The 14,935-nt window shown below is 39.5% G+C and overlaps 1 protein-coding gene across 1 annotated transcript; it reads right to left on the reverse strand.

Moving 5' to 3' along the window:
• Positions 1-8,426: 8,426 nt before the first annotated feature.
• LOC145953568 (uncharacterized) lies at positions 8,427-13,751 on the reverse strand. The gene has a single exon (XM_083067546.1). It carries the CDS (start codon positions 13,749-13,751, stop codon positions 8,427-8,429), a length of 5,325 nt encoding a protein of 1,774 aa, XP_082923672.1.
• Between the last annotated feature and the right edge of the window lie 1,184 nt (positions 13,752-14,935).

The raw sequence follows: 14,935 nt of genomic DNA on the forward strand, positions 1-14,935 counted from the left end.
ACAAAAAAGACAATTTTAAAATGCTAGAATACAATTGAAATATCCAAATTAATTCAACCACGAGTTTTACCTTAAACCATGTGCATCATATATATGAAAAATTATTTTTTGATGTAAAACAAATTTGCAATTAAATGTTATGTATAGAGTAGCAACATCTTCTCGCTATAGCACTGACGCGGAAGAAGGGATGACGAGTTCGTGATAAACGGAGATAAAACTATTATACACAGAAAAGTTCTCTAGTAAAGTATTTATTACAGTTACATATACTGCTTAGAACTCAATATCTAAATAAGCTGAAATTGCTTAGAACTCAATATTTAATTAAGCTGAAATAGCTGCACAGGTTCATCTACATACCCAATAATAACTCGGTTATGTTAATCCCAAACTTTAAGTTTATATGTTATTATTTTTACATGTTATATATTAGAATTTTAAATTATTTCACCTTTTTATTTTTTGTCTTGATCAATCTTAAATTAAACTTGTGGGTCTTCCATTAGGAGAAAAATGAGTGCACCTCTACACCAACAATTGGAAGAAAAAAAGTGAGAACAAAAGAGAAAGGAACCTTAAATGCCATGTTGCCATTTATATCATGGTGCTGAAATAAATGCTTCTTAGTTACTGGTATTTATTTATCCTCTAGAATCCGTCCCAGCATAAACTGACGATCGAAGTAAGCCTCTTATTAATTATTATGAGTTATATATTTATTACATTCGTTCAAATTGCAATAGTTTTTTTTTTTTTCCTTTTAGAATAGTATTAAAGTTTTTTTTACTATAACATTTTTATTTTTAATTACAATATAAATGTGTGTGAAAATACATTTGAGAAATTTATAAATTTATTCGATTCACATAAATTAATTTGATCAAAATAAATTTTTTAGATAAAAGAAATTATTTTTAAGAGTTTATAATTTATTCTCATAAGTTAATCAAAGTAATTTATAACGTTTAAACTCTTAACAATTTTATATTTATTAATTTAACTAAAATTCATTTTAATTTGCAAACTCTTTTACCTATATTATCATTCTCTCGCTTTTATTATTTTTTTTTTTTGCCTTTCACGTATTTTACTTTTATAATATAAAAGTAAACATGTTCGAATATTGAAAGTGACAAAACTATTATCAAATAAATAAATATGTTTTTTTTATCATTTTATATTTTTCAACTAATTTTATTAAAAATCTCAATTAATCAATTAGTTTATAAATTTTGAATTTATTTTAAGCTCCTAACTTATAACTTATAAATTTTAGTTAGTTTTTTTAATTAATTTATAAGTTTATAAATATATATATATACATACACACACACTTTTATGGATCAAAGAAGTACAAATAAATTAAAAGTTACGTTAGAAATAAGAGTATAATTGAAAATATATATATAACTAATGTTGTCTAAAAACAACAAATAAATAAATAGTATTTTTCTAAAAACGAATGGAGGAAGTACTTTGTAAAGTACAAAATTATGAGAATTTTAATTAGTTTATTTTTAAATTATTGTGCTTAATAAATTTTAATTATAATTATTTATTTTATATTCTCTTATGTCTTTATTATGAGACATAATTTGGTTTTTTTTATAAGTCGCTTTATAATTTTTGTAAAATATTAAATTATTTTTCATATTTTTCGCTTATTATAGATTGTGATAATGTATTTTTTTGTTGTTGGATGATGCAAAGATAATTTAAAAAATAAATATTTTCTCTCTTATTTTTTAAACTTTACGATTGTCATCTATCAATTATTGGTATCTTATGCATAAGTTAGCTTTGATTTGAGTAATATCTCCACCTATCATAAAAAAAAAAATAATGATAAATAAGGATAAAACTGGTACATCATGATTTTATCTAATGAACTTAATAAAATCACTAATATAATTTATTATATTAATTTGTATGATTGAATTAAGAATGTCTTATTGTAAAAATTGGATAAAATATATTTAAAATATCTAAAGTTGTTTTTTTTAATGTGATATTCATAGCTTATTTTAAAACATTTTAATCTTAATGTAAAATTATTTTAACAAACAATAAACATACTTATATTTTATATTAAAATAAGAGTGAGTTAATTCAAGGGCGATAGAAGCAAATCAGACAATCCTTAATGTAGGAACCAAATTTCAAATGCTTTTTCAACAACCTCCTGAGTTGGGGAAGCTTCTTTTGATGGATACTATAAACATAAGTTTTGTTAAAAACATAATTTTTAATTTTTTTTAATTTGTCTTCATTTTTTTTATTTCTTTTCTTCATGTAACAAAAAAAATGAATAAGAGTATTTTAGATTGAATATATATTAATATTTGACATTTATTAAATACTCTTTAAAATATATGTACTAATTTTATATATCAATTTTTTGAAATGGATGGAGTATTAAGAAGAATGTAATGTTATTGGACTTTAAAATGATGTTACTACATTATGTTTTGAAAAAGATTGCCACTGTAAAAAAAAAAAAAATCTAATCACGAGATAACACATTACACATAAAGTACAAGTTAGCAATATAAAATTTCAATCATTCATCGTCAAAATTAAATTATATTAGTGAGAAAAGGTGATACTCAATTATCAAATTATAATGCTCCATCAGGCCTTACCTACTCTTATTCCAAGTGAAACTCTTGGGTGGGTTCCTTACCTACTAAATGCAATAATAACCCATTTTACACATTTATAATAAGCTTTTTGTAAAATTTTAATTAAGTCAAATTATTACTCGTAGGCCTGTTGTCCTCTTCGATCTGTCCATCAAATCTTGTCAAACTTACTTCCATATGAAAATAATTGATAGTTAATAAAATGATAAACTTGTACAATTTAACACTTTAAAAAATAGTTTTTTTTAATAAGTTTCAATATAATTTTATCTAAGCAAAATTAATTTCGTAAACCAACCATATGATTAACTTCGTATTTTAAAAAATAAAATAAAATAACTCGTATTTTAAAAAATAATATTTTTTAATTCTTTTTTATTAATTTAAGACTTGAAACTTTATCATTAGATTTATTTATATGAAAATTATTAAATACAATTAAAGTTCAAACTAAAAGGATTATATACATGTGGTGAAAATTGAAAAAAAAATAAAAATTTCATACTATATATTTTTTAATTGTTCAAATGATATATATAATATGACAAATTGTGTTGTAAAATTAAAAATGATCAAAACATCAAATTAATCCACAAAAATAAATATTTTAATAAATAAGGAATTAAAATAAATCTTAAAAATAATATAAAGAATCAAAAGTATAATCTAACTAAAATTTTAACAAAATTTGACATTTGTATTTATGTAATTATTCATAATTAACATTGCAGCTACATGATCATTATTTACAGGTACTATAAATTGAAGAAAGATAATACCACAAGTTGTTCATGTCCGGTATATGTGCATGATATTATAACTTCCTATTACTATGAAAATTTAAGGAAAACATAGAATTTAACCATCACACCTCTCACTATTTTTATTTTTATTTTTTATATTTAGTTTACACTAGTTAAGGCGATTGTGTACGAATGTTCCCCTGGTAGGGTCGTTGTAGGAAACTGGACAAATATCGGCTATAGTGGGTTTATATTACACACACTCCAAATCTTCTAGCGGGTCTAGGGCAATCTATAATGGGCTCATAATAAGGTCCACTATGAGTTCCATCCAGTCACTTAGTTTTGTTTGATTCTCCAAGATTCTTTAAATGGTTGTTAACAATATATTGAAACTATTCTCTGGATTCCTCCCACAACTCGCATTTCTCAGCTTTGAAAAAACTATACAAAATTCAAACATTTGTGTTGATATTTACTAACTAATCAGTTAGAAGTTTGAGAACATGCATAAATTTCTAAGCATGTGTTTGATTGTGTTTTTGTAAAATAATATTCAAACCAGAATTTTAGATAATAGAAATAAATGAGGGGAGAATATATATGAGTCCAAGGAAAACTTGGAAATTTTAAGCAACTACATCATTTTGAATATTTGTGTAACTGTTAATTGCAGCTGCTATTTAGAACCTCAAGGGTACACCAAGTCTTCTCGTATTCTGAAGGCCGAACGAGTACTCCGATCCAACGCAAATGAGGGGTTGGTACCTGCAAAAAGGCACTCCAACGCTCAAGTCAGGACAAGCACCAATATCGAGAGTAATTAATGAACAGTGACGTTACCTTTTGACCTGAGCTATTTATACTGACATTTATGGGCCCTGGACCCCATGGGCCCTGCAACGTATTTACCGTACCAGGTAATACATCTTAATCATCTGATTAACCCCTAATCACGGGTTAAGAGCAATGAGTAATGATAGTTCGGTCCTGGTGGCCGATTGCCGTTCGGCCACCAAGTACTGCCATTCGGCGGCCGACCGGCGGTGGCCGAACGCCCCTACCCGTACACTGCCCCCCAGCCTTAATGGAAGGTGAGGCTTCCTTTGAGGGTAACAAAAGACAAGTGTTGGAGGAATGTGAACGGGTGCACTACTGTAACCGTTGGATCTGAAGGATCTAACGGTTACATATAATTTAAAACTTCAAATTTTCCCGCCTTTTTGAGCTTATAAATAGGTGGTGTGGTAGGGCCAGTCACACGCGTTGCTCTCCGCCGAATTGTGATAGCTAAAGATTTCCTAAGCCGATCCAACAAACGATTGTGTTATTCCGAGCAAATTGGTAAGTTTTTTGTAGCCATGGCTACTACTTCTTCATCCTCTTCGGCAAGCAGCTCTCGGTCGTCGTCATCCGGGGGGTCCTCGTCCAGTGATTCGAGTGATTCGAGTTCTAAAGCATCGTCGTCTCCTGTGAATGCCGAAAGGCCAAATCGGAGTGGTTCTGCTTCGGGAGAGGCATCTACCAGTGGGAGTGAAGAGATTGAGAAAAAACCAAAGCGAGTATCGAATCGCCAGCGATACGGTCCCTCCGAAATACCTGGATACGAATGGGTAAACGGGGAGGTTACTTCCTACTACTCCCGATACCGAGATACAGATATGATTACGAGACTATTGGACTACACCAACTGTTTGAACTTTGATGCTACTGAGAACCCATACCCGATTGGCGTTCGATCATGTCGGAACAATGCGTCCCCAAACCCCGACCTGGTTTGCCTTGATCAAAGCGGTGCTAGAATGGAGTCATTTTACATGTATGACTGCCTTCTTCGGGATCTTAAAGTGAAACTTCCGTTTGATGAGTTTACCATGGGAGTATTAAGGATATTGAATGTTGCACCGACGCAGTTGCATCCGAACAGTTGGGCACAGTTACAAGGTTTCAAACACTTGTGTAAGTGTGTCGGTATTAAGCTTTCTCCAATTCTTTTTCTGTATTTCTATTCGTCTCGGCCTACCATATTAGCGAAGTGGCACTCTCTAAGCCGAGTGAGTGATCGCTTATTATTGGATAGCTTCACCTCTTCATACAAAAATTTCAAGGCCGGATTTTTTCGAGTAACCATCAGGCCGAATGGGAGACGGTTTTTCTTTGATAAGGACGAAAAGCCTTTATTTCCATTGTACTGGACGCGTACCCCTCGGCCTTATGACGTCGTTCCGAAGAAAATGCTGACAACCGAAGAGCGAACAGATCTTAAGTTATTGCTTCGTCTACCCCGGCGTTTGCCAACTAGGTCTTTGATCAACGTGGTTGAATCCCCCCGTTGGTGGAATGACTTGATAGGTATATTATTTGTCCGAATTAACCTGTAAACTTAATTCCTATTGATATTTTACATAATCCTTTTTGCAGGAATCATGGTTACCAGGGGTGCTAACGAGCTGGATATTCGTAGTTTGCTTGCCGCTCGGGTGAAGCAAGTTAGGCAATCCGGAGGGGTGGGGACTTCTACCGCCGCAGGCTCCCCTCGATCGGCCAATGATGACCGATTGCCTCCTCCCCCTGAACGCAAAAAAAAGAAAGAAAAGAAAGGGAAAGATTCGGGTCGTGAGAATACAAAGAGGAAGAACGTCGAGGAACGTCGAGAGCAGGCTAAAAAGGCCAAATCTACGCCTATAGCTTCGCCGAACCGAACCGTGATTGTGGTGCCGCCACCTTTGATGTCTCGGGCTTTTCTGAGTGATGACACTCCGGCTGAGATGGTGATTCGGCCTGATATGGTGTCTCCCTTTGGGCAGGAGTTTTTGGCCACTCTGGACACGAAGACCAAGTGGAGGCTTTTCTGCGAGGTACAATCTCGCTCGTTGGCTTTAGCGCACCATCTTGCCATGGAGCCTGTCGGCGAGGTGGAGCATTTGAAGCGAAGTGTGGGGGAGGCCGAGAAGATCGCGGCCGAGGCATTGGCGGCTAATGAACAAGTATTAGCTAAAAACCGGGAACTGGCAGCTGAACTGGATGCTTCTCGGCGAGAGGTCGATACTTTGCGTCTGGACCTCCAGAAAGCAGCTAACGAGGAGCGTCGCCGAATGGAGGAAGCTCAAGCTGCTTATGACAATCTTAAAGAGCAAGCAAAAGAGAAGATTGTTGCTCAACATGAGGCTGGGTTTAAGCACGCCATTCGGCAGGCCAAACACTTCGGCCAATTTCCGGAGGATTTTGAGTTCGACATGACTCAAGATTTTTATCAAGGGTCTCTCATGTCGTTTGCTGATATGCCCGAAGGGGTGAATCCGGATGACGAGGAGCCGTTGGATGCCCCCCAAGTCACAGATGTTCATACTTCATCTGATGAGGAGGATGAAGAGGTTGCCAATCCCCGTCCCGAGGGGGAAAAGGAGGCCCCAGCTCAGGATGATCCGACGAGCAACCCCGATGAGTAGTATTAGGACTATAACTTTGTAGCAAGGGGGCCGATAGAGCCTCCACCTGTGTTTCTTTTTAAATGAAGGTTTATTTTCAGATTTGAAAATGTGTCATCTTGGAATGAACTGGCTGGATGTTTAATCTTGCCGAGCCGATAGATATTTTTAGGATACCGATAGGCTGTACCATTAGCCAATCTTAACTTGCGCAAATTACGATAACACTTGTGAACTTATTTGTTTATCTTTAAAGAGCGGGTGGATTCCATCGGAATTGCTTACTTTTTGAGCAATACCGAACGGGTTTGTTCGGAATTGCTTACTTTTTGAGCAAAACCGAACGGGTTCGTTCGGAATTGCTTGCTCTTTGAGCAATACCGAACGTGTTCGTTCGGAATTGCTTGCTCTTTGAGCAAAACCGAATGGGTTCGTTCGGAATTGCCTGCTCTTTGAGCAATTCCGAACGGGTTCGTTCGGAATTGCTTGCTCTTTGAGCAATACCGAACGAGTTCGTTCGGAATTGCTTGCTCTTTGAGCAATACCGAACGGGTTCGTTCGGAATTTCTTGCTCTTTGAGCAATACCGAACGGGTTCGTTCGGAATTGCTTGCTCTTTGAGCAATACCGAACGGGTTCGTTCGGAATTTCTTGCTCTTTGAGCAATACCGAACGGGTTCGTTCGGAATTTCTTGCTCTTTGAGCAATACCGAACGGGTTCTTTCGGAATTGCTTGCTCTTTGAGCAATACCGAACGGGTTCGTTCGGAATTGCCTGCTCTTTGAGCAATACCGAACGGGTTCGTTTGGAATTGCTTGCTCTTTGAGCAATACCGAACGGGTTCGTTCGGAATTGCTTGCTCTTTGAGCAATACCGAACGGGTTCGTTCGGAATTTCTTGCTCTTTGAGCAATACCGAACGGGTTCGTTCGGAATTGCTTGCTCTTTGAGCAATACCGAACGGGTTCGTTCGGAATTGCTTGCTCTTTGTCGACATATTTTAACAACGGAACCGAAATTTTAAGGCACATCCTTGGCCGAGTTGAACAACTCGGGAGGGAAGCCTGTTGCGAGATTTTTTAAGGCACATCCTTAGCCGAGTTGAACAACTCGGGAGGGAAGCCTGTTGCGAGATTTTTTAAGGCACATCCTTAGCCGAGTTGAACAACTCGGGAGGGAAGCCTGTTGCGAGATTTTTTAAGGCACGTCCTTAGCCGAGTTGAACAACTCGGGAGGGAAGCCTGTTGCGAGATTTTTTAAGGCACGTCCTTAGCCGAGTTGAACAACTCGGGAGGGAAGCCTGTTGCGAGATTTTTTAAGGCACGTCCTTAGCCGAGTTGAACAACTCGGGAGGGAAGCCTGTTGCGAGATTTTTTAAGGCACGTCCTTGGCCGAGTTGAACAACTCGGGAGGGAAGCCTGTTGCGAGGTCGTAGTTGTGAAGAATTGATGAATGACACAATAGATTGTAAGAACTGAAGTAATTTCATTATTGGGTGCCTCGTTAAAAACCTTGTCGGCCAAAACCCCTTTTCACTTTTTTATAAGGGGAGAAAAGACCGATCAAGGAAAAGAGTACACCTTTTGCTCATACAAGTCTTTTACAATGTATACTAGCTATAGTATGTCTTCAAATGAGAAGCATTCCACGTTCGGGGAATGACCTTGCCTGAGAGTTCTTCTAGTTTGTATGCCCCGTTTTCCAAATTATGTCGGATCCGAAAGGGGCCATCCCAATTGGCAGCCAACTTGCCTTCCTTGGAATTGCGTCTTGCCGGTCCTTGTACTCTCCACACCAAGTCGCCCTCTTTGAAACTTCTCTTGATAAGGTTGGAATTGAACCTACGAGCCATCCTCTGTTTGCAAGCCTCTGCTATGATTGCGGCGCGGACACGTACTTCATCGACCATGTCAACTTCAGCTCGAAGAGCAATATCATTGGTGTTTTCCTGAAAATGTTGCCTCCGAAAAGATGGTTCGCCTACCTCAACCGGTATCATGGCATCCGTGCCATACGTTAGCCGAAAGGGTGTTTCTTTAGTCGTGGACTGAGGTGTACACCGGTAAGCCCATAAGACTTCTAATAACTCTTCTGCCCAAGCTCCTTTAGCATCTCCCAACCTTTTCTTTAATTCTCCAAGGATGACTTTGTTTGCAGCTTCGGCTTGTCCATTGGCTTGCAGGTGTTCGACCGAGGTAAACCTGTGCTTGATACCGAGATCCTGAATGAACCGATTAAGTTTTTGATCGGTGAACTGTAAACCATTGTCGGTAACAAGTGCATATGGAATGCCAAAGCGAGTGATGATGTTTTTCCACAAAAACTTTTGAACATTGGCTGCTGTGATACTGGCAAGTGGCTCGGCCTCGACCCATTTCGTGAAATAATCTACAGCAACCAGCAAAAATTTACACTGTCCCTTGGCGATTGGGAAGGGTCCAAGAATATCCATACCCCACATGGCGAATGGCCAAGGTGAACTGATGCCATGAAGCTCTTCGGCCGAAGCGTGGATGAGGTTACCATGTCGCTGACACGATACACAATGCTGTACAAACTTTACACAATCTTCCTTGAGAGTAGGCCAATAGTATCCGGCCCGAAGCACTTTAGTTGCTAAAGTCCGTCCTCCCGAATGGAAGCCACATATCCCTTCATGCATCTCTTTCAATATATAATTGGCTTGTTCTTCATCAACGCATTTCAGCAACGGAGCCGAGAATCCTCTTCTATACAAGTCTCCTCCAACCACGACATGTCTAGCGGCCTGCGTTCGGAGTTTTTTGGCTGCCGTTGGGTCAGAGGGTAGGGTGCCATGTTCGAGATAATCCATTATCTCAGTGATCCATGTACGAACGGACCCCTCTGCTGCAAAACATTCGGTGGCTACCACACTTGGCGACTCAAGATCCAAGTGAAGTGTGGTTCGTAGCTGTCCCGGCTTTCTGGTGCTGCTTGCTAACCGAGCCAACTGGTCCGCCCTCGCATTGCGTTCTCTTGGCGTGTATTTTACCTGAACCTCTTCAAACGTATCGCGCATTTTTTGGAATAAATGATAATATTTCAACAAGTTTGCATCTTTTACCTGAAAATTATCATTCACCTGTTCGGCTACAACTTTTGAATCGGTCCAACACTCCAGTCGGTTGATACCAATTTCTTGTGCAAGCCTTAAACCAGCCAATAGCGCTTCATACTCGGCCTGATTATTTGAAGCTTTGAACGCAAACCGTAAGGATTGTTCTAGGATTAATCCTGTTGGTCCCTCCAGAATTATACCTGCCCCACTTCCTTGATTGTTTGAGGAACCATCCACATGTATCGTCCATACATTGTTAACAAAACGACCTCTCGGCTGCAATTCATTAACAAAGTCCACCAAACATTGGGACCGAATTGGTCCCCTAGGTTGGAAACAAATATCAAACTCCGATAGCTCAATCGACCAAGCCATCATCCTTCCTGCCAACTCGGGTTTGCGTAATACTTTGGCTATCGGGCAGTCAGTCCGAACAATAATTTGGTGACTCTGAAAATATTGTCGGAGGCGCCGAGCGGTGTGAACAAGTCCTAATGCTGCTTTTTCCAAGAGCTGGTACCTTGTTTCGGCTTCTTGTAACATGCGACTGATGAAGTAAATAGGCTGCTGTCCCTCCTTTTCTTGAATTAAAACTGTGCTTATTGTATTATTTGAAACACACAAGTAGACCACAATTGGTTCTGCTGGATTGGGTTTAGAAAGGATAGGTGGGGAGCCGAGACGTTCTTTCAAAGTCTGAAAAGCCTTCTCACATTCAACGGACCATTCAAACTTGTTTGCTTTTCTCAGCAACTTTACCATAGGTTTCGTTGTTTCGGCCAAACATGGGAGAAACCGGGACAACGCTGTAAGCCGTCCTGCTAGCTGTTGAACTTGTTTAAGGTTCTGAGGACTTATCATGTTGACGATTGCCATACATTTGTCAGGATTTGCTTCAATCCCCCTGGCCGAGAGCATGAAGCCAAGGAATTTTCCTCCGGACACCCCAAACACGCATTTCTCCGGATTGAGCCTCATGTTGTACTTGCGCAACTGTTGGAAAATTTCCGAAAGATCCATTACATGCCGATCAACGTTTCTGGATTTTACAACCATGTCGTCCACATATACCTCCATGTTCCTGCCTATTTGATGTTGAAACATTTTGTTCATCAACCTTTGGTATGTTGCCCCTGCATTCTTCAATCCAAATGGCATTACCCGATAGCAGTAATTGGCCGAATCGGTTATAAAGGCTGTCTTTTCCTCGTCGCGGGTATGCATGGGAATTTGGTTGTATCCCGAGTAAGCATCAAGAAAAGTCAACATCTCATGTCCTGAGGCTCCATCAACTAATCGATCTATGTTTGGAAGTGGATAGGCATCCTTGGGGCATGCCTTGTTGAGACTTGTGTAATCAGTGCACATTCTCCACTTTCCGTTCGACTTCTTCACCATCACCACATTTGCTAGCCAAGTGGTGTAATGGACCTCCCGGATGAATCCAGCTTCAATCAACTTGGCAACCTCCGTTTCAACTGCGAGTTTTCTTTCAGTCCCCATTTTCCTTTTACGCTGTGCGATTGGTTTTGCTTCGGCGCAGACCGATAACTTGTGGCACATGATCCTTGGATCTACACCTGGCATGTCAGAAGGTGTCCATGCAAATAGATCTTTATTTTCCTTTATAACCTGGCATAGGGACGAGCGATCATCTTCGGGGATTTCTACGCCGATGTACGTAACCTGTTCAGGGTATGAACCTATCTGGAACTGCACTTTTGACTCAATCGGCTCCACCCTTTCTTCATTACTCATTCTAGGATCTAGATCCCATACGGCCTCCTCTACAGTTGCCGAAGCATCCACAGCATGGATTCTGTTCGACTTGGTTTTTCTTTCTTCCAATGGCACAACTCGCAAACTAGCATAATAACATTCTCTCGCCGCCTTTTGATCAGCATGAATTGTGATTACTTTTCCTTGGTCAGATGGAAACTTCATCGCCAAATGTGGTGTTGAAACGATAGCTCCCAATGTGTTCAAAGACGGTCTACCGAGGAGGATGTTATATGAGGTACTTGCATCCACGACAATGTATTTTACCTGGATTTCCCTGCTCTCCTTTTCGTCGAAACAAAAGCGTGTGAAGAGTTTAATGTAACCCTTGGTATTGACCCTCTCTCCTGCAAAACCGACCAACGGATCGTCATAGGGAAGCAATTCTTTTTCAGAAATGCCTAACTGTTTGAATGTGTTCCAATATATGATGTCTGCCGAGCTGCCTTGATCAATCAGTGTTTTCTTGACAATGCAGTTGTGAATTTCTACTCTGATGACCATCGGATCGTCTTGCTCTGGGTCAATACCTTTGAAGTCGGCATCTGTGAAGGTTATTGCTGGCAATCGCCGAGACGACTGTCTATGAACAGTGTTGACCGATCGGATAGCTCGGAGATGTCTCTTTTGGGCCGAAGATGTTGTGCCTCCACCTGCAAAGCCACCAGCAATAGTATTGATAACCCTCCTATGCGAAGGTGCCGAATCATCTTTTCTTTCACGTGACCGGCTTCTCTCACGCCGACCTCTATCAGAGGTTTTATCAGAACGGTCTTGCCTGTGCCGATCCTGATACCTGGGTTGATATGAACGATTCTGAGACGAACCGGTCCGGTCCACAAAGTTATGCAGTTTTCCTTGCTTAATCAAGTCTTCAATCTTATCTTTAAGGGCTGCACATTCATCTGTTGAGTGTCCACGATTTCGATGATACCGACAAGATTTGCTAGTATCTGCCCGTGGCGGAGTAGAAGCCCTCTTCGGGATTGTCAATACTTCAGATGCCAAAGCCTGTTCAAGGACCGCCGCGCGATTGGCATTAAGGGGAGTATACTGAGTATACTTCGGACCACGAATAGGCCGCTCCCGAAGGGATATCTCTTTGCCTCGCCCCCTGTATGATGGTTCAACCGGTTTCTCGGATTTAGTGGACTGCTCGGCTCGGGCCTGATTTCTTAATTCTGCCAACTCCTCCATCTGCATGTACTTATCCGCCCTCTTACGTAAGTCGTTCATGTCCGAAGGAGGCTTTTTACAGATGCTGTTGACGAATGGGCCTGGTTTTAAAGCTGTTGTAAGATGATGTAGCGCCACGGCTGGGTTGAGATCTCTGATTTCCAAAGTAGCCTTGTTGAACCGATCCATAAACGCCCGAAGAGACTCTTTTTTGTCCTGTCTAAGACTAACCAAGGATAAAGATGTTAGACTATGAGGGCGACTCGTCGCAAATTGGATAGTGAACTGTGATGATAATGTGTTAAAGGAATCGATTGAATTGGGTGGAAGACGAGTGAACCAGCTGAGAGCTCTGCCTTTGAGGGACGTAGGAAAAATCCGACACAACGCAGCGTCATCTGTCGTGCTCAGAGTTACCTGTGTTAGAAAAACATCTAAATGTTCATCAGGATCAGTGGTACCATCATACTTGTCGATAGGCAAAGCCTTCCAATTATCCATTAAGGGGAGTTGCATAATGGAGGGGGTAAACGGATGTCGGTGTGATCCGACAGTGGTTACATCAGCAGGACGACCCACAGTAGGTAAGGCCGAAGGGAATCTCTCAGGAGCTACTGCTGAGGCATGAGGGACTGATGTATGGATCGCGTGAGATTGATATGACCCTTGAGTTTGTGTGTTGGTGATATGAGTAGGCTTCCAGGAAGTGTCCTGACTCTTCAGCGCTTCATTCTCAGCTCTCAAGGCCGAAAGCTCCCTCGCATCTTTTTCTCTTTGTTGTTTCATCAGCTCCATTTCTTGTTTGAGTAGTCGTACTGTTTCAGTGAGATCTGTTTCATCCACAACCTCCACATGTTCTTCAGTAGGACGGTCTTGCGTGTTCGTTCTCCTAGTTATCGGCATTGTTTTCCTCAACAAACTTTCAACCACTTTCGTTCGGCCCCACGGTGGGCGCCAAAATGTACCTGTCTCAAGGGTACACCAAGTCTTCTCGTATTCTGAAGGCCGAACGAGTACTCCGATCCAACGCAAATGAGGGGTTGGTACCTGCAAAAAGGCACTCCAACGCTCAAGTCAGGACAAGCACCAATATCGAGAGTAATTAATGAACAGTGACGTTACCTTTTGACCTGAGCTATTTATACTGACATTTATGGGCCCTGGACCCCATGGGCCCTGCAACGTATTTACCGTACCAGGTAATACATCTTAATCATCTGATTAACCCCTAATCACGGGTTAAGAGCAATGAGTAATGATAGTTCGGTCCTGGTGGCCGATTGCCGTTCGGCCACCAAGTACTGCCATTCGGCGGCCGACCGGCGGTGGCCGAACGCCCCTACCCGTACAATATTCAAACCAGAATTTTAGATAATAGAAATAAATGAGGGGAGAATATATATGAGTCCAAGGAAAACTTGGAAATTTTAAGCAACTACATCATTTTGAATATTTGTGTAACTGTTAATTGCAGCTGCTATTTAGAACCTCAAGTTTCCACTATTATGGTATTTGTTCTAGTTGGAATTAATGACATGACGATTGAAGCTTAGAAAATGCATGTTACACCACTACACGTCTCGCGAAACATGCATGATAGGTGATATGGAAATTTGGTCTTGTTCCACTTCCAGGAATTTGGAATATGCTTTTCTTATCTGATTTGATGTAGCTGTCTTTTTTTAAGGCTTTGATTTTTCGTTTTCATGTAATAATTAAATACATATTCGAGATTCTTCGTTGAAGTCAAGCTAGTTAGTAATTCAAAAATAAAAAAATTAAATAAAGTTAGACAGTAACTGATTAAATGTCTCCTTCAAATGTAAAAAGGAAAAAAAAAAAAAAAAAAAACAAACATCGTCGTCACCGTCGAAGATTTTCTTTATGTAAATATATTTAATATACACTAATGTATTTTAATTTTGTTTCTCCGTATTGGGAAAACTGACCAATTTTCTTGTTAATCAAGTTGGTTGACTCCAATTCAACATGAACTAATCTAATTTTTTGAAGTATGTAATAAGATACAACGTAATCTTTTTAATATTAGATTGAAAATATAAAATTAATAAGTTTTTAATAAAAAT

This window comes from Cajanus cajan, chromosome 11, assembly GCF_000230855.2.
Source record: "Cajanus cajan strain Asha chromosome 11, NIPB_CcT2T_4, whole genome shotgun sequence".
Taxonomy (NCBI): domain Eukaryota; kingdom Viridiplantae; phylum Streptophyta; class Magnoliopsida; order Fabales; family Fabaceae; genus Cajanus; species Cajanus cajan.